General features: G+C 34.9%; 1 protein-coding gene across 7 annotated transcripts in view; it reads left to right on the top strand.

The window, feature by feature from the left end:
- The window catches only part of MYCBP2 (MYC binding protein 2), a 279351-nt gene that overhangs the window by 92748 nt on the left and 161161 nt on the right, over positions 1–25442 (top strand). For 5 of the 7 annotated variants that reach the window (XM_012472003.2, XM_012472002.2, XM_012472001.2 and 2 more), the window contains 6 exons: positions 1190–1297; positions 8888–9007; positions 9902–9983; positions 17894–18011; positions 23453–23657; positions 24265–24418. In XM_012472003.2, the coding sequence (XP_012327426.1) occupies positions 1190–1297; positions 8888–9007; positions 9902–9983; positions 17894–18011; positions 23453–23657; positions 24265–24418 (787 nt within the window). Of the gene's footprint in view, positions 1–1189; positions 1298–7324; positions 7408–8887; positions 9008–9901; positions 9984–17893; positions 18012–23452; positions 23658–24264; positions 24419–25442 lie in introns of those variants that run through there. The other 2 variants (XM_012472013.3, XM_064369117.1) reach the window with 2 other exon arrangements.

The following is a 25442-nucleotide window of genomic DNA, read 5'->3' as shown; positions in this document are numbered from 1 at the left end:
TGGTATTTAATTTGACATTTATGAAATTTTATTACAGGGCAATAGCCTCAATTTGTCCCATCATTAGAAAAATTAATTAAACTGAAGATCAGTAGAGAATCATGAAAAAACTTATTTTAATTGAAAATGTTCATTGCTTAGTGTCATAATTCTCGTTTCAGTTAATGGTAACCTGTCAAATTAGAGCGTTTTCACATTTGAAGGCATTTTTGATGTTGCTAAAACTCAAGAACACTGTAGTTCTAATGCGTAAGAAAAGACCTAATATTTTAAGTTATAACAAATTTATTTTTCTTTTCAAGGTGAATGTTAATGGGAAAAGTGATTTATTTTATTAAAATTCATTTGGCTATAGATTTTTTCCTTTAATGTCATATTAGTGAAAAGAACTATAATCTGTATGGGTATGTGTTTGTATACTTAGATATATATGTACGTAGTGGTACTTTAGAAATAAGTTATTTAGTGAAAGATGTTTCCAAAATGTTATTATGTTATTTGGGTTAGGTGCCCCCTTTGCCATCATATAAAGCCCAGGCTCTCTTTCTCTCTCTGTTTCTCCCACACCCCCTCCCAGTGTATGTGTGTGTGTGTGTGTGTGTGTGTGTTTATACATATATCTATATGTAGATTATAGACATTAGTTTTGTTTTTGATCATTTGGTTTTCTTAACCTCTATTATGGCATGTAGTAAACTCTGTAATGTTTTTATTTTGGTTTTGTAGCGAGATTAATACAAACATTAAACCTGGAAGACCTTGTTAAAACTTAATGACTAATTTAAAAATTAGTTGGTTTTTATGTTTCAGTGGGAAAGATATTTGTCTTCAACGAATACATGGTTTACTGACTTTGATTATCTATGATATTAAAAAGTATTTGTAAGATGATTTATTTAAATTGAACTTCTGATTATTTGAGACTATTAGTAACTACTCAATAATTTTATAAGTATAAAGGATCGGATTTGTACTTTGTAAACTATATTTAAGATGTTAACTTTTATGTGAAATGGTGACTAGGTTATGGGTGGGGGTGGGGGCTGGAGTGGGGAAATTGGAAGCAAAGTATAATGTCCAAAACTGTTAAGAATAAGTTCTTATGCTTTTTAGTTTGAATTATTTTTGTACATTATAGTGTTTTCATTTTGTGAGTTTTTCTATGCACATACAAAATGTTTCTCCTCAGGCCCCCTTGTATTTGCTGGTCCTATTTTTATGAACCATCGAGAACAGGCTCTAGCCAGACTCAGATCCCATCCAGCACAGCTAAAGCATAAACGGGACAAGCACAAAGGTATTTGGTCTTCCTTATCACCTAGGTGGGATACTTTCCCAATTTCTTCCACTCGTTTGAATTTTGTCTCTGGGAAAATGCACAAACCTGATTCTTCTACTTTGCTTCTATCATTACGATGCAGCCTGAGGAGAAAGAACATGCTGAAAGTGGTACCATTTGTCAGTGACTGTCATGCTTCTTGTTTCATTGGTTTGGTTAGCTTTAATAAAGGAGGCATTTTACAGTGTTTCATCTTTTTCTTTTCCATTTCTCTTCAAATTTCAAAAAGTTAAGGGAAGGTAAAATAATTATTGCTTTCTATCTTATGTCTTTTATTATTTGCTCTTTAATGACTAATCTGGCATTTTACAGTTCTTTTTTGAATGCTGTTTATATGCTTTAGGATGAACAAAATTACTAAATTCAGTATGTTAAATAGTAATAAGACTGCCATTACACTTTTTCACTGTTTATTAAGTTTATATATACAACAAATGAATATACAAATATTTGATGTTTGTGGGTTAAGTAGAGATACGGGCAAGCAAAGCACAAATCATGTTGATTGACTGTAGTCTCCGGCAGTGGTCAGAGGGCCATCCTAGTCTGTGAGAGAGTTGCAATCGAGTTTAGTGTTGCTCTTTGAGATCTCAGAGTTCTAGATTATTAAATATATTCTTAAAGTGTGCTTATTTTCTTGTAAACCACAAATTATGGGTCAACTAAGATCAGGAAAGAATTTAATACAAGGAATTTATAAATTTATGTAAAAATTTTGCCTTGAATCATGGCCTTTGAACCAGTCCTCCTCCTTGGCTAGCACAGCTTAAAATTGCCATTTTCTTAAATGCCTAAGATAGGTCTTGCAAAACAGAATAGGAAGTTTTAAAAACATGTTTACCTAAATACCTAAATATAGACAAACACTAAATACCTAAAATATAGACAAATTAATCTAATTAATGTTTAGATCTTTCTCTTTTTTTGCTACAAAACTGTCATAGTCTAATTTTTTTTAATTTTCATAGATATGCAGTATAATAATCAACTTTATTTTTATTTGCCTCTTTCAGTCTGTCAGTTTGCCACTCAGAACAAAAACCCAAACAAAATAGACAAAACTCATCTTTAGTAAAGGTATAAATAGAGCACAACTTAAGATATATTCTGCAGAAATAAAAATAGAGTGTTTTAAATCTAATGGAATTAACCACAGTAAAATTTGTGATTGTTTTATTTACTGAGTGCTTTAACAATGCCATAAGTATTTAAGGAATTTTCAACCTGAGAAAGCTGATCCCAAAAAAGATAAGATATATATGTAAGGAATAGTATTTCGGGGGGTATGCAGTGAAATTGTTATTGCCAGAATGTCTGATCTCTTATGATTTCCACTATGTCACAATTAGAACATATTTTTTCAGTTTCTTTTTTCCCCCAATTATATGAAAGTGAAGTTTTCCCAATAGTTTACCTGAGGTTGAATATTCACATTTCATCAAACAGTTTAAAACCTTTTCAGCTCCATGTCAGTATCTCATGGAAAAGCATCTTTACCTTTTCCAGATTTTTAAATGAAATGTTAAATGAAGACTAAGCTTGCAAAGGTAAAGCAGACCTTTCCCATTGTCACATAATGATTGGCTATAGAAATTATTCAATGAGGCTGGGTACAGTGGTTCATGCCTGTAATCCCAGCACTTTGGAAGGCTGAGAGGGGCAGATCACTTGAGGTCAGGAGTTCAAGACCAGCCTGGCTAATATGGTGAAACCCCGTCTCTACTAAAAATACAAATAGTAATAATAATAAGCCCAGCAAAGTGGCACATGTCTGTAATCGCAGCTACTTAGGAAGCTGAGGCAGGAGCACAATAATCACTTGAACCTGGGAGGCAGAGGTTGCAGTGAAAAAGCAAATTATTCAATGATAGCCTTCAATTTTGTTTGTCAGGGGGTTACTTTATAACAAGTTTCTTTGTATACTTGTGGCAACCACTTTTTAAGGACCTACTTTGTAATATCACAGTGTAGGACCAGATTTTATTGGGTTTTATGGTTTCATAGAGTGAGATAGTTTTATCTTTTTACTCCTCAAATAAACTTACAGTGCAAATAATAATTTATCAAATGTTCCCTGTTTTTGTAAAGAGTATTAATTTACTACTCACTAATTTCTCTCCAGCAACTAACCATTTACACTCACTGTCCTGTCATTTAATCATCTCTCCATTCACTGTTTTTACTCTTACATATTGAACATCCCTAATTTGAAATTTTGAAATGCTCCTAGATTTGAAACTTTTTGAGCACCAACACAAAGCCCCCAAGTAGGAAATTCCACACCTGACTTCCTGTGACAGGTTGCACTCCCAGCACACAGCTTATTCAGTGTCCTTGAGAGGAAAATGAACTTCTCAGCCCCCTTCAGCTGTGATAAAACTTTTCCATGCACAGCATGATGGTGATGCCAAACAATCACAGTTTGTCTACATGGGTGGCTGAGGTACTTTTGATTTCTGATACTACTGGGTATACAAATTTTCATGCACCAAATTATTTAAAATATTGCATAAAATTATCTTTAGGCTATGTGAGTAATGTATATATGAAATATCAGTGAATTACATGTTTAGACTTGGGTCCCATCCCCAAGATATCTCATTACATATATGCAAATATTCCAAAATTTGAAAAAAATTCAAAATCCAAAACACTTCTAGTCCCAAGCATTTCAAATAAGGATGCTCAACTGTACATATTTTCATAGTCTTTTATTAAGTATTTTTCTATGTATCTTTTTCTCTTCACCTTACCCAGTTAATCTTCTAGTTTATCTGCTGAGAAGTTCATAGTATTGATTGCTGTGTTCTATCTTACATTTAATTATGTTGGTACAAATTTTAGGATGATGATTAAATTTTTTTAGACTGTGACTTTTTTGGGAGGGTGTATGGAGAGTAAGAACTGTGGATTTATTGTTAACCAGGAGTAAGTTCTAAAATGGAAAGTTAGAGAACTGGGTGATTGGAGAAAATTCAGAGGAGGTCACTGAATTTATCCTATATAGGCAGATATTGACTAAAGGCAAATTTGAATATATAGACTGAATCAATAAGTAAAATCCCATATTAAATATAGTAAATTATTCTAAAATGTCTCCATAAGCTATATTTGAAACAGATAACTGAATTAGCATTTGTTTCAGCTATTCAGTACCTTACGTAGAAAAATATGTTAGATAGTATATGTAGTTAGGAACATCTGAATTGTTTCAGAGATAGTCCTAATATCTATTTTACAATGACTGATGTGAAAATCCAAAAGCACACTGATAAACATCTGAGTCTATTTTATACTTACTTTCTGTTTGGAAATGGTATGATGTGATGAAAATATTTAGCCTTTGGAATTCGGCCTCAATTCTGTTTCTAAATTTGTCATTTACTAGAACTACATGACTGTGGAAAATATCTTAATCTCTTTGGCTTCAGTTTTCTTATTTTAAAAATGAAAACAGTAATTCTTAACTGATTGTGTTGCTATGAAGATTAAAATATATGTATGTAGTCTTTGCACATACACATATATAGTCTCTCCACATACAAATCCTCCATGAATACTAGCTTTAATATTTTGAATCAGATTTTTTATTTTCTTTTACAGAATTATCTTAAAGGTACACTATTTGAAATTTATTAAATGCATAGTTTATTTTTACAAAAGATTTAAGATTTTAACCATTTGGTGGTGGTAAAATGCATAAGCCTTATTTATGATTAAACTGCAAATTTGTTCTACTGTGTATGGTTTTGGGCTGGTTACTTAATCCCTTAACCCTTCAAGCCTTAGTTTTTTTCATCTGTAGAATGAATAAGAATACCTATGTCATGGGATTGCTGTATTCATTAAAGAAAGCAACAATAGTACATATTGATTGAGCATTTTTCATATATTATTTTACTTACTTCTCATAGCAACCTGATGAGTTACATGCCATTGTTGCTATATCATAGATAGGAAAGCTAAGACCAAAAGGTCCATTTTCCAGTTGTCTTACAACAACTAACAAATGATAGTGCGAAGATTCCAGTCCAAGTTTTTAGGTTCCAATACCCCAAGCACTCATCCACTGTGGTATTTAATCGTTTACAGTGTTCAGTTGGCACACAGCAAGTGCTTAGTAAATTGCAGCTACTTTTATCCTTGCTGATTTGTTTTAATGATTTTGCTCAAAGTACTCATTGTGACCTGTGATAGTTTCTGTGATATGCATGACTGTAGGATTACCCTCCGAAAGTATAGATTTTAGTAAAAATTAAAATTAGAAGTTAGAGTCCCTTAGATACTACACCCTCTTTTTTCTCTGTTATACAAATATACGTATGTAATTATATATAATGTTTATATATATATCCAATATTTTAGTACATAGTTGCCAAGGCTTTGTAGCTATTGTAATTTCAATATTACATGGTCCACACCCATACCACATTTATCTTAGGGAAAGTACAGATGTGCTCATACTTAAATGGCCAATTATAAGATTATTCACACCTGTCAATTTTTTATTGACAGATAATGTGTAATTTTTTATACAGATCTAAGCTTAGGTCTTATTGCTGCTCTTAACACTTTACTGAATAATGAGCTTGAACAGATTTTGTGTGTGTGTGTGTGTGTGTGACAGGGTCTCACTCTATCACCTAGGCTAGAATCAGTGCAGCCTTGACCTCCCGGGCTCAGATGATTCTCCCACCTCAGCCGCCAAGTAGCTGGAACTATAGGTATTCACCACCACATCCAGCTAGTTTTTTGTATTTTTAGTAGAAACAGGGTTTTGCCATCTTGCCCAGGCTGGTCTTGAACTCCTAGGCTCAAGCAATCTGCCCTTCTTGACCTCCCAAAGTCCTGAGGTTACAGGTGTGAACTATCATGCTCGACTTGAGCAGAAGTAATCTGGCTGAATTCACTTGCTGGTTCTAAAATTTGCACTAAATTTTTGGCCACTTATTAAGTGCCTTTTTTCTTTGACGAACTTTGATTAATGTCTAAGTTATTGAGTTAAATTCCTATAACTTAGACATTAATCAAAGTTCGTCAAAGAAAAAAGGCACTTAATAAGTGGCCAAAATACCAAATACTATATGTGTGTGTGTGTGTGTGTGTGTGTGTGTGCGCGTGCGCGCTGCTAATGATTAAGACCCTCATCTCAATTTTTTTACTTGTAAGATTTTTACCATCTATAATAATCGAGAAGTTGTTTTGTGTAGATGCAGTTTGTTTCAGTGAACAAAATGTTTCTAGTATTATTTTGACCTCTAAATAATAGCTGCTACTCTTTTAGTCATTGTGGTTTTATTCAGTAAATTACCAACCTTTTTAAAAATCTCCTTCCCTGATGCTATGTCTCTATTGTGGGATTTATGCCTATATTTAATCTCCTACTCAAGGGAGGAGACAAAATGCTAAATTCAAAGCTAATACCTTCTAACTAGGTATCAATACATTTATGTAAAGTGGAATGATACTTGAAATGTTTGATTAAGTCTGGCAGAATCATATGAACACAATGTGTTTTCTATGTTAAATCACATTTGGTTTTAATTAGACATTTTTACCAATTGAAATAAAGCTGTAAAATTTCTTTACATCTAGAATCTTATTAAATAGCCTTTGAAAGATACATATTTGTGTGTGTGTGTGTGTAGGCCTTTGCATATATTTTAACATTCCACTATCTTTCCAACATGAGGAGGCTTTGAACTGAGTATATTTTATTTTGGATGGAGTGAAACTAAATGTTGTGATTTTTTTTTTTTCTTTTTAGTCCATCCATTCTTTGGTTTAATTTGGCAAACCCACATTAGATAATTTAGCAGAAGAGGAAACATATTCTTCATCCTTTTATAGTAAAACCTCTCACTAATTCTGAATTTATGATACTTGAGATGCAGTATTTGTGATCTTTTTTGAGTAAAAAATTCAAAATAATTTCTTCCTCTGAATTTTCAGGGTCATACTTATAAGGGGAAACCTGTCTAAAATCACTAGCTTTTCAAACCAAGGGCTCAAGAAATGAAGGATTCCTTCAGCGTGCCTTCAGCCTCTGGGTCCGGCAGTTAATTCTTGTATGTTAAAGGACTTTTATGTTTATGGTACATTTTAAATGTAATATTGGCCTATTTTGAAATATAATGTAGGTAGCCACACTCTATTTATTGTAGCATTTAGTTTAATCTGTAATCTGTACTGCTTGAAGGTAACAAAACTGAATTTTACTTCAGTGTTCTGTATGATTAAGACTTTTCCAGTAAATCACACAGGCCTACCTGTTCTATGTTATTCCGAATTAGTGAGATTTTACTGTCCTAGAGTCATAAAGAGTTTCAAGATTTTTGAAATCATAGTCATTTAGTTATGGAAAGGAAAGTAATAATGTAGGTGGGTTTTGTCTCACCTGGATGTTACCAAAGGTTAGGTAAAAAAAGAATAAAATAAACACAAAATGATTTAATATTATTCTGTTTAACATTCTAAAATGCACAATGAAAATACAGAATTAAAAGTGTGTGTCTGTAGATTCACGTACGTATCTTCATATAATACACACTTGTTTAGAGTTTCTATACCACTTGAGAGTGGTTTAGACTAGTTGAACTTGTGAAATTCCTTCCAGATAATACATTCATTCTGTGTGCAAGGAATTTGAATCTCGATAATATAAAGGTCACATGTTAGTATTGTATAGGAAGAGTACATTGTGATTAGGAAAAGTAAGTTGTTGTTATTTACACATTCCAAACAAATATTTTTATATTCTGGAATGTGGTTTTTGTTGCTGTGATTAGATTGCTGGAAAATTCAAAGTTGGATTGCAAAAACTAGGGGTAGAGAAAGACTTAAAGCAAGCTAAATGGAAGAAATTATAAGAAGGGAGGAGGAAAGAAGGAATGAAAGCAGAAAAAAGGTTTGGTGGTTGGGGACAGGGAGAAAACCACAAAGCAGTACGGCTGAAGGTGATGGTGGCACAGGAAACATGAATGAGAATAGGCCATTGAACTATAATATATTGAATAAAGCTCTTTGGTCTTTATACATTTTTAAAAGTTCAGTTGAGTTTCGCAATACTGATGGACAGTGTAGCCTTTCTAAGATCTGTTTAGGCAATCTAAGTCACTTGTGAATCCATTTTAAAAACGGCTAGTACTAACAATATCACTAAGTTTAAAATAATTGTTAAATGACTTTGCATGCAGTAATTTTTTTATGCAAACTAAATTTTTCCATATAAACTGTTATATTTTAAAGTTTGATATTTCTATAACTTAATTACCCATTTATTATATAAGGTTTTATCCATAACCAGATCTTATCTCTCTTTTTATTAATTTAGTGATATTTGCAAACAGAAGTATATAGTCTATCTTTTCAAAATTGCTTCTTTGCAGGTAGATTCTTGATCTATCACTTCTAACAGCTACAGATTCTTCTTGCTTGTTCCTTTTAACATTTTTCTCTTGTTCTTCCATAATAAACTGATTTAAATTTTTATTTCGAGGTTGAGTAATGGCTTAATTATTCATAATTCACAAATTATAACACTTACAGATGGAAGTGGAGAAAGAGGAGAAAAGGATGCAAGCAAAATCACAACGTACCCTCCAGGCTCTGTGCGATTTGACTGTGAGCTCCGGGCAGTCCAAGTCAGCTGTGGATTTCACCATTCAGGTAGCAGCTGGAACTTTAGGGTATAACTGCATTTTTACAATTGTGCTAAAAAACTTATTTGTTCAGATTTGACGGACATAGCCTGTTAACTATGTGTTAAAAGCTATAGTGTGGCAATCTCTCAAATCTGTGAGAGCTTTGTATTTATTACACTATCTCTTTAAACAACTGTGGCATGATGGAACAGGTACTTGTCTAGAGAGCTAACTTCCAATCTGTTTTCCTATGGACTTCTTTTATAATTCAAGAAATTCGGGAAGATGAAATAATCCCTTAAATCTCTTTCCATTCTAGAATGCTGTGATATTTGTAACATGTTCTCATATTTTGTTAATGTACAGTGATAAATGTGCGTCAATAAATTTACTTTCTTACAAGGTAGAAAATAATTAAATTCTTAGTAAATTATTGGCATTTGGGTTATCCTGTGCTGTACCATTCAACCTTTATAAAAATAAAAAATGTTAAATTCCTTCCTTGAAGATGATAAGGCATTAACAGACATTAAAGTTCTGCCATTTCGTTGATGTTGTACATAATTGTGCAGACCTCCTATCCTAGATAGAACAATATTTTATATGTAGTTACTGATTATTAAGATTTTACAGTTGACCTGAACCAGTATGTGTTACTAAGAATTGTTATCAAATATCATTTGTAAGAGTTTTAAAGTATGTATTATGAAAAAAGTATACATTTATATGACCTACAAAAATACTTTGTAGAACTAAAATTATATTTATTTCTCATATAATATAAATTTTCCTACCAGTTACCTATTTTTAATGGTGCTATAAATCTTAAATAGTAAAAATTACACTGCTTTTAGTATAGTTGTAATAGAAATGTAAAATGCATATAATGAAAAAATAAAGCTATGTGTTTTGTTTTCAGTGGTTTTAATGGAAAATGGAGATGTCTATACATTTGGTTATGGGCAGCATGGGCAGCTAGGACATGGAGATGTCAACTCCAGGTACTTGCTAACTTTTCATTTGAAGATCCTGGGTTATTTTTTCCTCTTTTTTCTTTTCCTTCTTATTTCTTTTTTTTTCTCTCTCTGTCTTTTTAAATATACATTTCTAGAATTAAAATAATATTATGCCACTGCTTTGCAAAGTGTGGCCCGTGAATTATTGGTGGGTTTCAGATTTTGTGGTTGAGTGCTTTTGTGGGGATAAAGGACTTTGTAGTTTCAGGAGAAAAGTTGATACATATTTTAAATATGAAAGTGATTATGATTATCACAAAATATTACTATATTCTTAGCAATTATCTTTTTAAAGGCTGTGCATGGTAGTAGAAAAGACAGTGAATTGTGTTTTTTAAAAGGTCAGCAATGGATTCGATCATGTTCCTGATGTCTGTTTGAATTTTTCATCTAATAACATGCAGTCATTGAAGCTTTTAAATAATTTTTGAACAGAACCTGTTAGTCTCTCTGATGAACTATTTTGACTTGTTGCAAATAGTAAAGAATTAATTGTAGTAGAGAGACTGGTAGTCATTTCCTAATATTCCTACTTCATTTGGTAGTGGAGTTTTAGTTTGTGACATGATCATGCAACTGAAGATTACCTTTCTCAGCCTCCATTGCAGCAGGATGTGGTCATGTGAACCTAAGTGATAGGTGCTACTTTGGAATCTTGTTGTTAAAGGGAAAGGGCGTACCTCTCCATTTTCCCTTCTCCCCTCCCAACTTGCTGGTTGGAATGAATATGTGGTAGCAGAAACTAAAGAAGTTATCATAGAGATGATTAGTTGGAGACTGTATATTGAGAATGGCAGAAGTATAAGAGGAATAGCCTGGGTCCCTGACACCATGAACTGCCCCCGTCAGCTTCTTACAATTGCATGCTGCTTGCCTGAGAAATAAACTTCTATCTTGAAGTCCCTCTTACTTTGTCTTTCATTACAGCAGCCTAGTTTGTATTCTGCGTAATGCAGTCAGAATACTTTTGGTCAAAAGCAACAGAAAATTTATCTTTATTAGTTCAAGTCTTCCAGAAAGCAGATGCCAAGACAGGATTAGATGCGCAAAGAATGTATTAGGAGAAAACACCTGTGAGAGAGATAAAGGGGAAAAGGACTAGCACAGACAAGGAAGGCCTTCAGATACGATGTAGTTTTGATCCCTATGAAAGGAGAAAGGGAGGAATTGGGTAGGAGGAGTCTAGATTACAGCACAGCATTAAGAGAGTTTTAGCCAGAACAGTGGCGTGTCCCAAAGCTGAGGATACCTTTGGAAGGGTCCTGCGTTGGGGAGGAATAGATCAGCGTTCATACCTTCACCATGTTCAGGCACAGCTGGTAGCACCCGAGGGGACGAATGTCCTCATGCATCCAAAGAGACAGCACCTGAGGCTGTAACAATAGTTAATTCTACTTTCTGTAACAGATTGTCGTGAAGTAAATCTGAATGGTCTGTGTCTGTGGCTGTCTCACCATGGAAACAGGAGTATTTATCAAATCTAGAAAGATATAGAGCAGCTTCAAGCCAGACTCCACTCAGCAATCCACTTTGTTGCAAAAACTCACCTTCTTTTTGACCTTCTACTCTGCCTTATTCTTCCTTGTAGTCAAAGTGTATGTGCCAGAATCAAGGAGACTTTTATGGTTTTTCCTTACAGTAAAAGAAAGAGAACTTCTCTTCACAGAGTCATTACATAAAATCCAAGGTTTTCACTGTATCTTGAACTCACCCTACTATTGTAGCAGGGATGGAATTCTGCCATTTATATGGTAAAGACTAGTGATTCTTAACCCTGGCTGTATATTAGAATTACTTAGGGAATTTGAAAAAATATCATACATGGATTCTACATCTAGCATTTCTGAGAGATGTATGTTGGAAGGCTTGTGGGTGGGACAGGGGTGGGGAGTGGTCCTGGATAGGATGCCAGCATCATAGATTTTTCTAAAAGGTCCCCATATTCTATATGTATCCAGGATGGGAACCACTGTCTACCTCTTGAGCTGAGGCAGGGTCAGATCCATGGGCACTGCATAAAAAGTGACAATGAAAATGAATGTCCTGAGTTCCTTTTATGAATTTTGTTGCTAGTAGTAAGAGATGATTGAGATATCATTGAGTTGAACTTCTCATTAAAAACACAAATGCAACATAAAATTGATGCTCCTCTCAAAAGGTTTGTAAAACTATCACAATCACAAATATTTAATGACAAATATCATGCTTGCAAAGAGCAAAAGATGTCTTTGGCAGAATTACTTATCAAATGTGTCTGTTGGATATGACATAATATCAACAGTGTTGAGTAATTACTGTCACAGGTGTTAGATGCCAACAGATATTTTGCTTTGCAATTGAATAACGTTACTGAGATGCAAGGGTGAATCTGTGTTGCAATTACAGTTGGCCCTCTATACCTGTTGGTTCTGCATGTATGGATTCAATCAATCTTGACAGAATACATAGTTAGACTTACAATAATTGCATGTATACCGAACATGTACAGATGTTTTTGTCTTGTCATTATTTCCTAAACAATAGAGTATAACAACCATTAACATGGGGTTTGCATTGTATTAGGTATTGTAAGTAATCTAGAGATGTTTTAAAGTATACAGGAGGATGTGCTTAGGTTATGTGCAAATATCATGCCAATTTATATAAGGTACTTGAGCATCCATGGAGTTTAGTGGCTGCGGGGGATCCTGCACCTAATCCCCCATTGATTCTGAGGGATGAGTATAACCTTTGTGGGGAAGAGTGTGGCAACTTTTTGTTCTGTTTCTCATTTGAGAGTTAGGACACAGAAGAAGAGAGTTTATTTGTATCAGTAGTGCTGTTACCGTTGTTATTTAGCTGGTGGTTATTTTGTGAGCCATAGAAACTGGGAAAGGTGCATTGCAGTTAGACAAGATGGGGTCTCAGTCATGTATGCAGCAAAGGGGGCACATCACAGAAAATATTTGGCAAATAACAGTATTTCATGGTCTTGCCAGAGTGGAAAGGGAAATAGTGAAAAGCCTGGCCACGTTATGGTCATGTTATGCTATCTTACTGTGCACTCGGCCCTCAGAAGAATAAGCAGCATGAGCACAGCATCCTTCCACACTGCACTGAGGTGTGATGGCTGCTGAGAGGAAAGGTGTTCATGTCAGCTTTTAAAATGGAGAGGTTACCTAAAAACATTATTTTGTGGTCCTGGTTCTACTAGTGAACACCATTCTTTGATTTGCAAGTCTCAAGAGATATAGGGCAGCTTCAGGCCAGACTTCCTCCGGTGATACTACTGTAGCAATATGCTCAGTATTTTAAATAACTTGAGTTTATCATCTTCATGAAATGTGATAGCATTTAATGTTGAAACAAAATATCAGGGTTTCTTAAGAAGATTAAACATTGGTGGGATCCACACAGTGGTGTAGTGACTGGTAGATGCTACATAGTCATCAAACCTGGAACTGTAGAGGCAAGGTTCAGCTCTTCACTTCTTACCAACCATGTGACTTTAATTTCTTAAGAAGATTAAACACTGGTGGAATCTGTTTTAACTGCCCAAAGTTGTTCTTTTCCAACATGGAATGTTTTACTCCTGGTTCCATTGAGTGGTAACTGAAAGACTGATTACATGAAGTGTGAGCAGAGCTAAAATGGATAATACAGTAGTCATACTTATATACTGTGCCTAGTATATGAGAAATTCGTCAAGACTGCTTCAGTCTTAAGCACTCAGTTACCTTGTCTATCTGGATCTTTGTGGGACTTGGAAAGTAGTAATCAAGAACTCTTATTAATTCAGAAAGGAATTGAGGAACAATCTTGGGAGGAACAAAGCTTCTATAGCATATGTATCAACTACAACAAAGCAAAACATTTATAGATGCTTAGTTGAAATAAAGTGTTACTGTGGAGAATATCTTTGAAAAGTCTGAAGCAATCAAGAGCTATTAACTGGAATTTACTGAATGTACTATATAACACACAATAATGTGTTAAGATAAATATTGTGTGCGTGATAATGAAGATGGAAAAATGTTATGATACTCTCTTTATTTAATGTGTTGTATTGCCAGAATGACTGAGTTTGGTGTCTGTGTTGGGTCCTGATTCTGTCACTTGGTAGCTATGTGATCTTGGCCAGGTTACTTTTCTTGTGTCTTAGTTTCTTCGATTATTAAATGTAAATAAACATCTCTCCCTCGCAAGGTTGTGTGAGAATTCAGTGAAATGAACAAATGGTTTAGCACAGAGCCTAGCCCATAGTTAGCACTCAATAAATGTTAGCTGTTCCTTTTGCTGCTTTTTAAAGTGAATGTCAAAAGGCTTATGAGGACTTTTATACATTCAGTCATGACATGAGTCTACCAACCCTCTTTTTGGTTTATTTTGTTTGGTGTGCTCTTCAGTTTCTGCATTTCAAATTCTTTTACCATGGTTAGTAATTGGGGGGAAAAACCGTATGGTTTAGCTGCTTTTATTCTCTTTTCTAGCAGAATTTTGATAATTCTTATAGTGTTTCAGTTTCATCTTTTTCTTGATCTCCTATCCTCCTTCTGCACTAATGTGCTACACAGTCATGAACCTGGAGCCAAGGTTCGGCTCTTTTGCTTCACTTCTTATCAACAATGTGACTAATTTCTCTAAGCCTTAGTTTTCATATCCCATAGGATTGTTGTAGAATTAATGTGATGTATGTAAAGTACCTATTGTGCACACCTGCATACACAAAGTTTTTCTTTCTGTTCTTCCTCTGTTTTTCAAGTAATTTAGTGAATAGACTCTCTGCTATCATCTAAAGAGTTTGAAGACTATGTACTAGAAGACCCGCCACCAGTTCTTGGGAAAAATCTTTCAAACTCTTCAGCTCTCCCCAGGGAGTTATTTTGATAATCAGTGGTACAGTTATCACAGTGGTGATACAATTTCACATTTTCTGTGTGAAAGTGATTTGTAAATTACAGATGAGTAAACAGTTACAGGAATTATCCCTTCAGTTTCTTGTTTGCAATGGACTGGATGTTTCTGTGAGGGCATGAGTTCCACTTATGGCCCTTTGAAATGACAATTATTCATTTGCAAAAACTCCCCGTACTCAGAATTGAGAACCACTTCCCTTTCCACTGTTTTTCCTAGCTGTATTATTACATCCCCAAGTGGAAAAACTACTGCTCTTCTGAGGCACGACCGTTTCGTTCTACTCTGCTGTTGTTACCTACTACCTTTTTTCATTCACTGCCTTTTATTCATTGAAAATGTAGCATCTGGCTCAGAGTATTTCCTTACCCTGAGTCTTGTTATAAACATGAGTGATGTTAGTGTCCACATGAGTGGTCCCATAGAGCATTCTTGCTTCTGCATTCACAGAGGATGTTCTGTGAACCCATGCTGGATCTAGCATAGCTCTAACTCTGAATTCTCTAGTTTAAATATCTGTAATCTGATGATGCTTTCTTCTTCTGTGATGCAGCCCTACTTTACTTGCCTTTGACTTTATGCCCCGCAACTCTCTACTTTTTCACTATTTTTCATTCCTTTTTTACTTTTTTTCCTACTCAAGTTAAAGACTGTTGCTTAACTTCTTCACCTATACTCTTACCAATTTCTTCAATTTTCCCACTCTCCTGGACATGGTACTAGGACATGATAAAACTGCAAGCATGGATCAATCTGTTTATATTTCCTAACCCTACACTTAAGCTTCTGGAAAGAAATAAATACCATACCTATGCAGATTGATACATAATTTGTAGATTCAACCAGTCCCTCTACAATGGTCATTAATCTTCCTGTTGTGTAGTTTTGAACTTTGACTTAATACTGTTTGACAGTTTGATGAAAGATATGTGGTCTCAGTCCAGAAAAATACAAGAATATACACTTAAAAATTTGCTTGCAAATTTAGGGGATCTTTCGAAGCTCACTTATGGACTTCCTAGAAGTCCTTTATATTTAGGTTGAAAACTCCTGCTCTCGGTATGTATCTGTTCCATCTACCACCATACCTTTTCTTGAATCTTCAAACTCTCCACTCACCTGTTTCTGTCTTTCAGCATAGGACCTCCATTTACGTTGCAACAAAAATAAGAAATTATTCAGCCCACCAACCCTGCAAACCTGCCTGCTTCCATACCACTTCTCTGCTTCTTTCCTCATGTTACAATGAAAGAAGAACCTGTCGTGTCCATGCTGTGAAACCTAGCTGCCTTTTCCTTAGAGATCTGTTTCTGTTTCCTGTTTCTCTCTGATGTTTGTCTTTAGCGTCTTTATCTTGAGTCAACCTTTTAAACTTCCTCAAATCTCTATCGTTAAAAAAAAAAGACAAATCCTCTTGTTCAGCTTCATTGTTCCTTTAGCTGGTGGCTCTCCTTTCTTTTTCCCTATAGTGCTGGGATACTTAGAGACTTTGTGTATTCTCTGACTCCTTATCTGCTGCTGCCTTGCCTGCTTCCACCACAGAGGCCTCCTTCTGCTAAATCCAGTGGTTACTTGTACGTCTCCTTAGAGCATTAGGCATGCACATTATTTTCCACTCTTGAAACCTATTCTTCCAATGAGTCTCCTTGAGTTCTTTCTTCCTGTGTGGTTTATTCTAGATGTCTGTGAGCTCTTCTTCCTCTGTCTATATCTAAAGTGTTAGAAGAGACTCATAAGGGAAATTAGGATCTCTTCTTTTCTCTCTCAAAGAGGTTTCCTAGATCTCATTCATTCTCATAACTTAAGTGAACATTACCACTGTCTACTCTGTCGCTTAAACAAAAAAATCTTCCTTGCCGCTTATCAATCATCTGCCAAGTTTCGTCAGTTCTGTTGCTTACATAGCTATCAGAGTCACTATCTCTTTCACTCTGCAGTGCTCCTAGTTAAGGCCTTCATCAAAAATTACCCAAACTACTATGAAATTTTCTTAACTAGGTTTCCAGCTGCTAGTCTTGTCCTTTTCCGATTCACTTTTCATGACAATCTCAGTAATCACTAAAAACATATATTTTGTATAATTTAAAAAATTTAAAGTATCATAATTACATTGTCTCCAAAGCAGAGCTCTCCTATTATGTGTGGAATATTTCTATGATGGTTGTTTTTCTAATTACAAATAATGGTTACTAAAAATGGCTATTAAAAGTAGGAAAGGATACTAGGATGTCATTTATCATAATAGTTACCATTCATTAAACTATGTGCCAGACACTGATCCAAGCACTTGATATGAATGGACCTCTTTATTCTTCACAGGAACCCTGTGGGGGCAGACACCGTTTGTTAGTATTCTCCACATGATAGAGAGAAAACGGAAATACAAAAAGAATGAAAAATTTGTTCGAAGTCCTGGTCACATTACTATTAAGTTGGGGAGCCAGGATTCACACCCAGCCAGTATAGCTTTCAGGCCTGAGCTTATAGCCACTTCTCTAATGCCTCTCATGTATGTTTTGACTCATTAACTATGATTCTAAGATCTAAACTTATTGCTTAGTGATAAGAGTTAGAAAACAGGATCATAAAATTAATTATTTCATCTAGTTCCTGGATTGAATTCCTCCTGTTAAGGCATTACGTGATTCTTATTCATCCAATAAATATAAAGATCTCTAGCAAGTCAGTCAGTATACAGAGTACCATATTAAAAATAAATATAGCACCAGTTTTTAGAAATATTAAAACTTATATGTCTATGGTTAGAGTCATTAAATTTAGAAGATCTTTTTAATGATCTTCTTAAAGCCAGCAATTGTCTTTTTCATCTTTGTTTATCTAGTACCTGGAATGGAGATAGACATTTAGCACTTAAATGTTTATTGAATATTCTTATTAGTGCCTTATATCTTTTCTACTCTTTACTGCATTGTTTACTTACTGTTTTTATTTTAGTTGAGTCTCGTAAGAAATTGACTTACTTTTTTTTTTTTTTAACCTAGGGGATGTCCCACACTTGTTCAAGCATTGCCAGGCCCTAGCACACAAGTCACTGCAGGCAGCAACCATACGGCAGTACTTTTAATGGATGGACAGGTCTTCACATTTGGAAGTTTTTCTGTAAGGAATTTTTAAAACATTGTAATATTGCATTATACCATTGCCTTATAATTTGTCTCTGTTAGCTATTTTTTCTGGTTCCAGTGAAATTCTTGTATTATAATTGTTACATAATATTTCATGCCTTCATCCCCAACACACACAAAACCTGATGATATTCTTTGAAGTAATTTTCCTTTCTAGCGTAGTATTAGAATTTATTGAATTTAACAGCTTTGTTAGAATTGGGCATGTTTATTTCAGATTAAAGTCCTTTAAGCATTCAGTAGAGCTAATTCTGTCTTTAATTGTTTAAAATTATACTTTCTTTTTTCCTTTTCCACCCTCTGAGTCTGTCTGCCTGTTACATGGGTGCTTGTGCACACTCTCTCTCTCTTCACCAAAGCTTAAAGAGAGTGAAAATGCTTTAAGAATTTTGTGTAGTTTGAGCATAGCAGATATCAGGAAAAATCTTTGTGAGACTGTGCTGATATACTTCTGCCATTTCTGACTTGGGTAATTACTAAGAACTCTAGAACCTAAGTCTCTGGGATGACATTTACAGCTTTTGATTTTTTAAAAAATGTAAATGTATACTTAAAATATTTTATTTGGAAATGGTTTCAAACTTACAGAAAGGTTGCACAACTAAGAACAGTACATAGAATATATGGTTAATGTCTTTAACCAGATTCACCTAGTGTTAACATTCTGATCAAGCATTTGCTTTATTATTGCACATGTGCCTGTTCTCTCTCACACACACAGTGTGTGTGTGTGTGTGTGTGTGTATGTATATAAAACAATTTTTTTTTCTTGAATCCTTTAATAATGTCTTGTATACGTTACGGCCTGTTACCTCGTACATACCTTAGTTTGTATTTTGTGAATTGACCCAATAATTATTTTTGGCATGTCTTTCCCCTCCAATCTAGGATCAGGCCTTACATTTGCCTGTTGTGTGTCTTTAGTCTCCTTTAATCTGTAACATTTCCACAGCTATGTATTGTCTATTATGACACTGACACTTTTGAAGAGTATAGTACTGTTTTAAAAAATAGAATGCTCCTCATTCTTGTTTCTCTGATATGTCCTCATGTTTAGATGCAGGTTGTGCACCAAGGCAGAGATACTCTGTAAGTGATGTTGTGTTTGCTCGCTGCATCACATCTGGAGGCACAGAATGTCCATCTGTTCCTCATTGATTATGTACATTTTGATCACCTGATCAAATGTCTGGTTTCTGTACTGTTTCTGCTTTGCAGCTATAAGCAGTCTGTAGGTTGACACTTTTAAGATGCCTCCTTCTCATCAAAATTTCCCCCTAGATTTAGCATCTATTGATCATTCTTTCTTGAATTAGTCTTTAATGTTTAAAAAATGGTGAGTTTTTTTCAGCCCCAGTAGACACTTTGCATTTTACTGTAAGCAAGAGCCCTCCTTTCCTGTTTACTTGTTTGTCTAGTTATTATTGGTATAGACTCAGGTATTTGTATTTTCTTCATTATCATCTTTAATCATTTGGGTGCTTAGATTATCTCAGACTTGTATTATTGTGGCATGCCCCTTCATTTTTTGGAGCACTTCCTTTCTTTCCAGCATAACAAGTTGTTCAGGGTTTATCCTGTACAGGCCCTGTATCAGTCCTAGAATCAGCCATTTCTCCAAGAACACCAATTCTTCTTAGTGGGGAATAGTAATAGATACTAACTGGGCACTAGATGTGTTCATTGCTACAGGACGTCTTTGCATCTCCAGTATGCATTTATGTATGTGTCCACATATATGTTTGTATTTTAGAAATCATAGGCCAGGCGTGCTAGTTCATACCTATAATCCAAGCACTTTGGCAGGCCCAGGAGTTCGACCAGCCTGGCCAACATAGTGAGACCTCATCTCTATAATAAAAAAATTAGCTGGGTGTGGTGGCATGTGCCTTTGGCCCTAGCTGCTCAGGAGGCGGAGGTGGGAGGATCACTTGAGCCCTGGAGGTCCAGGCTGTAGTGAGAGCCATGATTGCACCAGTGCCCTCCAGCCTGGACAGCAGAGCAAGATCCTGCCTTGAAAAGAAGGAAAGAAAAAGAATTAAGCCCATACTGTGACTTCTACTTCTGATCCATTCCCACAAGGTTCTTTCTTACCTGGTTCTGTTCTATATTTATGTTCTTTCTTCCTCAGTAAGAATCTTTGCTTTCAACAATGCCAATTTATTTATTTCTCACTTAGTTCCCAAATATATCTAAAATAGTTTTACATTTGCTTTGCCTATTCAAGTCCAAAAAAACAAACTCACTGAAAGGTCAGTCTTGCTCCTTCCCGGAGTCTGAAGGTATATAGTCAAGCACTGTCCATGAGTGGCCTGGATTCTCTCTCTCTCTCTTGTTCATTGGAAATTACAGTTCCTTTGGAATAGAATGGAGCTCATTTGTTTCAGTTTAAGATTCCCCTCACCCTAAACTTTGATTAAATTTTATTTCATTTTTAAAATACATAGTACATTTACATGTTGCTAAAAATGAAGTTATACAAATATTGTATACTCAGGTGTCACTCCCTCTCATATCCCTGACATTTCTGCCTCCCCACACCTTTCACTCCACACTTGTAGGTAATGAATGTCATTGTTTTACAGTTTATCCTTCTCGTGTTTCTTCTTGTGAAGATAAATAAATAAGCATGCACACACACTATTAAATATATATCTATATATGTATTATGTGTATACATACAGAGTCATGCACTGCATAAAATACTGTCATGAACAGTATTTTGGTCAGTGATGGACTGCATATGCTAAGGTGTTCCCATAAGATTATAATTCATACTTTGGCTATACCTTTTTTAGGTTTAGATACACAAATACTAGTGAGTTACAGTTGCCTACAGTATTTAGTACACCACCATGCTGTACAGGGCAGTAGCCTAGGAGCAATAGGCTACACCATATCACTAAGTGTGTAGTAGACTATACCATCTAGGTTTGTGTAAGTCCACTCTGATGTTTGTACAGTCACAGAATCACCTAATGACACATATTTCAGAACATATCCCTGTCATTAAGTGACATGTGACTTATGTATATACATAGATATATTTCCCCTTCCTCATTTTTTTAAGGTAATAGTCTATATATGCTCTTTTGCACTTTTCTGTTTTTGCTTCAGTATATCACCTAGAAATCACTCCATATTGGTTCATAGAGCTCTTCATGTTTTCTAACCTCAGTCTAGTACTCCATTGTGTGTTTATATGGTAGTTTATTCATTCAATTTCTTATGTTTGTATATTTACTTACTTTGCAATGATAGTAACGAATATTGTTAGAAGTGTATCTTTGAGACAAATTTCTAAAAGTGAGATTACTGGGTTGAAGGTTAATGCCTATGTAGTTCTCTTGTATTTTGCATTCACAGTAACAGTGTATGAGATTGCCTGTTTTCCACAGAATTGCCAACAGAATATGTTGTGGTACCTTTAATTTGTGCCAGTCTGATAGATGAGGAATAGTCCTGCTTACTTTAAGTTCTTTTGCCTTTAGTTGGTGCTCTGATCCTTACAGTTCGCATCCATATTTAGTATTTTGGCATTGAAGGTTAACTTTCCGTTTGAGGGGATGCTTTTGCCTGTGCTGTTTCTAACTTCCCCACATGCCTCTGTTTTCCTTCTTAAGAGCTTCCTCTTTTGTGCTCTGCACACACTCAGGTTTGCAGTAGCAGGTGGGTGGAGAGAACTCTTGGAATTTGGCTTCTTCTGCTTATAGGAAACATAGAGATCATGACACCTGCTGTCTCCTTATACTGCTGAAGGTTTGAGTTACTTATAGATTTGTTTGCACAGCACATTTTTGTGTCTTTTGAGGGGGTTATGTGAGTGGTAAGATTTGAAGTCAGACAGTCATTGTCTTCCAGTCCCAGCAGTCCTAGTTGTGAACTTTTATGAATTTAAAATTAGCTATTTATAACCACATTCTGAGTCCGTTGTCCAGGTATCTTACCACATTTTTGTACTGCTTTTCTTCACATTATTTGGTAGTAAGGGAGTACATATTTATTTCAATAGTCGATAAAAAAGGTAACTAATTTATTTTTCCTCTGAAAGTGAGTATATCCCTGAATATGATATATTTTGCTCACTATTTACATTTTTTTTTTGAGACGGAATCTTGCTCTGTCATCCAAGCTAGAGTGCAGTGGTGTGATGATCTCAGCTCACTGCAACCTCTGCCTCCTGGATTCAAGCAGTTCTTATGCTGAAGCCTCCTGAGTAGATGGGACTACAGTCACTCGCCACCACACCCAGCTAATTTTTGTATTTTTAGTAGAGGAGGTTTAACCATGTTAGCCAGGCTGGCCTCGAACTCCTGATCTCAGGTGATCCGCCCTCCTCGGCCTCCCAAAGTACTGGGATTACAGGCGTGAGCGACTGCACCAAACCATTGTTTACATTTTTGTGCTCTCTTATTTTCTTTGTCAAAAATAAAAACCCTTTTACAGAGGGTGAGAAATAAACGTTGAATGTTTTGGCTGCTTCTCTTATCATGTACTTGCCATGTTTCCTTCCCTGGTCCTATCCAGGGATTCCACAGTCAATTTGTGGATGTGTTTTCTTGCTGTATTACCTGGTGGTTGGCCGAGAACGTGACCAGAGTGTTTGCAGTGCTCTCAGCTCCCTTGTTCCAGAATGCTGTGGGAGTAGAGAGCTCCTGAGCCAGGAGTGGAGGAATATCTACTGAGTCAATGTCAACATTCTTTTATTTTTTTTCAGCTACTGGCTTAGTAGTGAGAAACTTCCTATTACTTTTAAAATTAAACATTTACCTGACCAGGTCCCTATAGATAGCCATACTTTTAAAGTGGTTAATAGTTATTTACTTAAAACATCATACCTTACCATTGATTGTGCTGTTTATTTTAAAGCATAAATGAAATAACTTATGGACATACCATCTGAAAACATTACATATTTTTCTAATTGTATTCACAGTTTTAGTATTTATTTTGGTCTTTTCACTTGAATATTCTCAGATTGTATGAGTTTAATAGTGACTTTCTTTTATACTATCAACCTATAATGTCAGAGTGACTTTTTAAATGAACAATTTGCAATACTAATATTTTAATATACTGTATGTATTTATCATACTTTTCATTTAAATGTAGATGAAGACAAAGTATTTTGGAGGTATTTCTTGATTGGAAAATATTTAAAACTTTTTTTTTTGAAATGATGCACTTTATACTTTATTGGGGGAAGACTTTCCAGGAATAATAGAAATTATTGTATTACTTTATAAATGTATGGTCCAAATTTCGTAGGTATTATATTTATTTTAAAAACCCAAACTAACAAGTGGTGAAAAATAAGGTTTCTTAGAGTGATTTTTATCTACTGCCTCCTTAATTTTATGAAAATTAGATTGTTTACACAGCAATATTGTTAATATGGTTTATTTAATCTTTTAGAAAGGACAACTGGGCAGACCAATTTTGGATGTGCCATATTGGAATGCAAAGCCAGCTCCCATGCCTAACATTGGATCAAAATATGGAAGAAAAGCTACTTGGATAGGTGCAAGTGGGGACCAGACTTTCTTACGAATTGATGAAGCACTTATTAATTCTCATGTACTTGCGACATCAGAAATTTTTGCCAGTAAACACATAATAGGTAATACCAGAAATAAACAAATGCTCCTTCCAAACTCTTGTCATCATTGGTAGTAAGTGGTTTATCTTTCCCTATAATGAAATATACTTTTATAGTTTTTTGTTTTCTTTCTGCTCGAAGAAATTTAAACAAGCCTGTAAACGTCTGTGTTTATATGTGTCTGTGTGCTGAAAGAATGGAATAATTGGGAGATCTAGAAACCACAGTTTTTGGCAGCTAGACAGTGGTAAAACTATAAACTAAATTCTGGTAGAATAAAATCCATAAGAGATGAGATTTTTCTGCATTGTTTCTTGCAAAAAAAGTTTTAGAAATTGATTTTTATGGGAGGTTATATAAATCAAACTTTGAAGTTTCATGAAGACCGAGATATCAATCTATACTTGTGTCCATGATATTGTGAATAATTATATAATAGAGTGGTATAGCAAGAGATTAGGAGCATGTGTTGTCAATTTAGACATCCTGAGGTTTTAGCCCTAATTTTCCCACTTAAAGATTTTTTAGTTCCTTAGCCTCTTTCATTCTCCACTTATTCATCTGGGTTTTGGGGAATATAAAAGCATAATATATATTAAAATTATATATAAATATTCTTTTTCTTAAGGCCTGGTACCTGCTTCTATATCAGAACCTCCTCCATTTAAATGCCTTCTGATAAATAAAGTAGATGGGAGTTGTAAAACTTTTAATGACTCAGAACAAGAGGATCTGCAAGGATTTGGTGTGTGTCTTGATCCTGTATATGATGTAATTTGGAGGTAAGCATCTCAGTTTATAAAACAGAGTAGTAAATAAGTTTTGATGCAATTATACTCTTACAGTAATATGAACTTTATTTACAGGCAGACTTTTCACACATCAATACTCTTCTGTTTATCTAATAACTGCAATTCTGTCTCAGTGATTCACAGGGACCTTTATAGTATAGCATAGTGGTTAAGAGCATGCATTTTGAGCAACACTACCTAGGTTTATCCCAGCTCCATAACTTGCTTTCTGTGTCACCCTGGAGAAGTTACTTTCTGTGCCTCAGTTTTCTCATTTATGAAATGGGGATACTAATACTATAAAGGCTCATAGTAGGTGCCATAGAAGTGTTTGTTATTATAATTAATTTGACTGTCAAGAGTTCTGTTGTTAATTATTTTTAGTCTGTCATCAATCCTGTTTTTATTGTATAGAATTTACTCTATTTTTTGTTCTTGTAATTATTATCAACTATGAGGAGAAAATTATGCCAAAGACAATATAGAATAAAGAAGAAAGAAGATAATTGAGCTTGCTCTTTAGGAATGTGCATTAAAAAATTACAGGTATCGACTTCTTCCTGGTTTAGGCTTGGGAGGATACAAGCGTCCAGGAATTTATCCATTTCTTGTAGGTTTACTAGTTTATGTGCATAGAGTTGTTTGTAATAATCTCTGATGATGGTTTGTATTTCTGTGGAATCTGTGGTGATACCCTCTTTATCACCTATTTTTTCCAACTATTTGATTATTCTCCCTTTTCTTTTTTATTGATCTGGCTAGCAGTCTATTTTGTTGATCTTTTCAAAAAACCAGCTCCTGGATGATTTTTTGAAGGGCTTTTTATGTCACTATCTCCTTCAGTTCTGCTCTGATCTTAGTTATTTCTTGTCTTCTGCTAGGTTTTGAGTTTTTTTGGTCTTGCTCTTCTAGCTCTTTCAATTTTGACGATAGGGTGTCGATTTTGAATCTTTCCTTGCTTCTTGTGTGGGCATTTATTGCCATATATTTTCCTCTAGACACTGCTTTAAATGTG

The sequence above is a fragment of the Aotus nancymaae genome, unplaced genomic scaffold (assembly GCF_030222135.1).
Source record: "Aotus nancymaae isolate 86718 unplaced genomic scaffold, 86718_ANA_hifiasm-v0.15.2.pri h1tg000088l, whole genome shotgun sequence".
Lineage (NCBI taxonomy): Eukaryota > Metazoa > Chordata > Mammalia > Primates > Aotidae > Aotus > Aotus nancymaae.
Note: the sequence above shows the minus strand (reverse complement) of the source record. Positions and strands in the feature narration are given on the sequence as shown.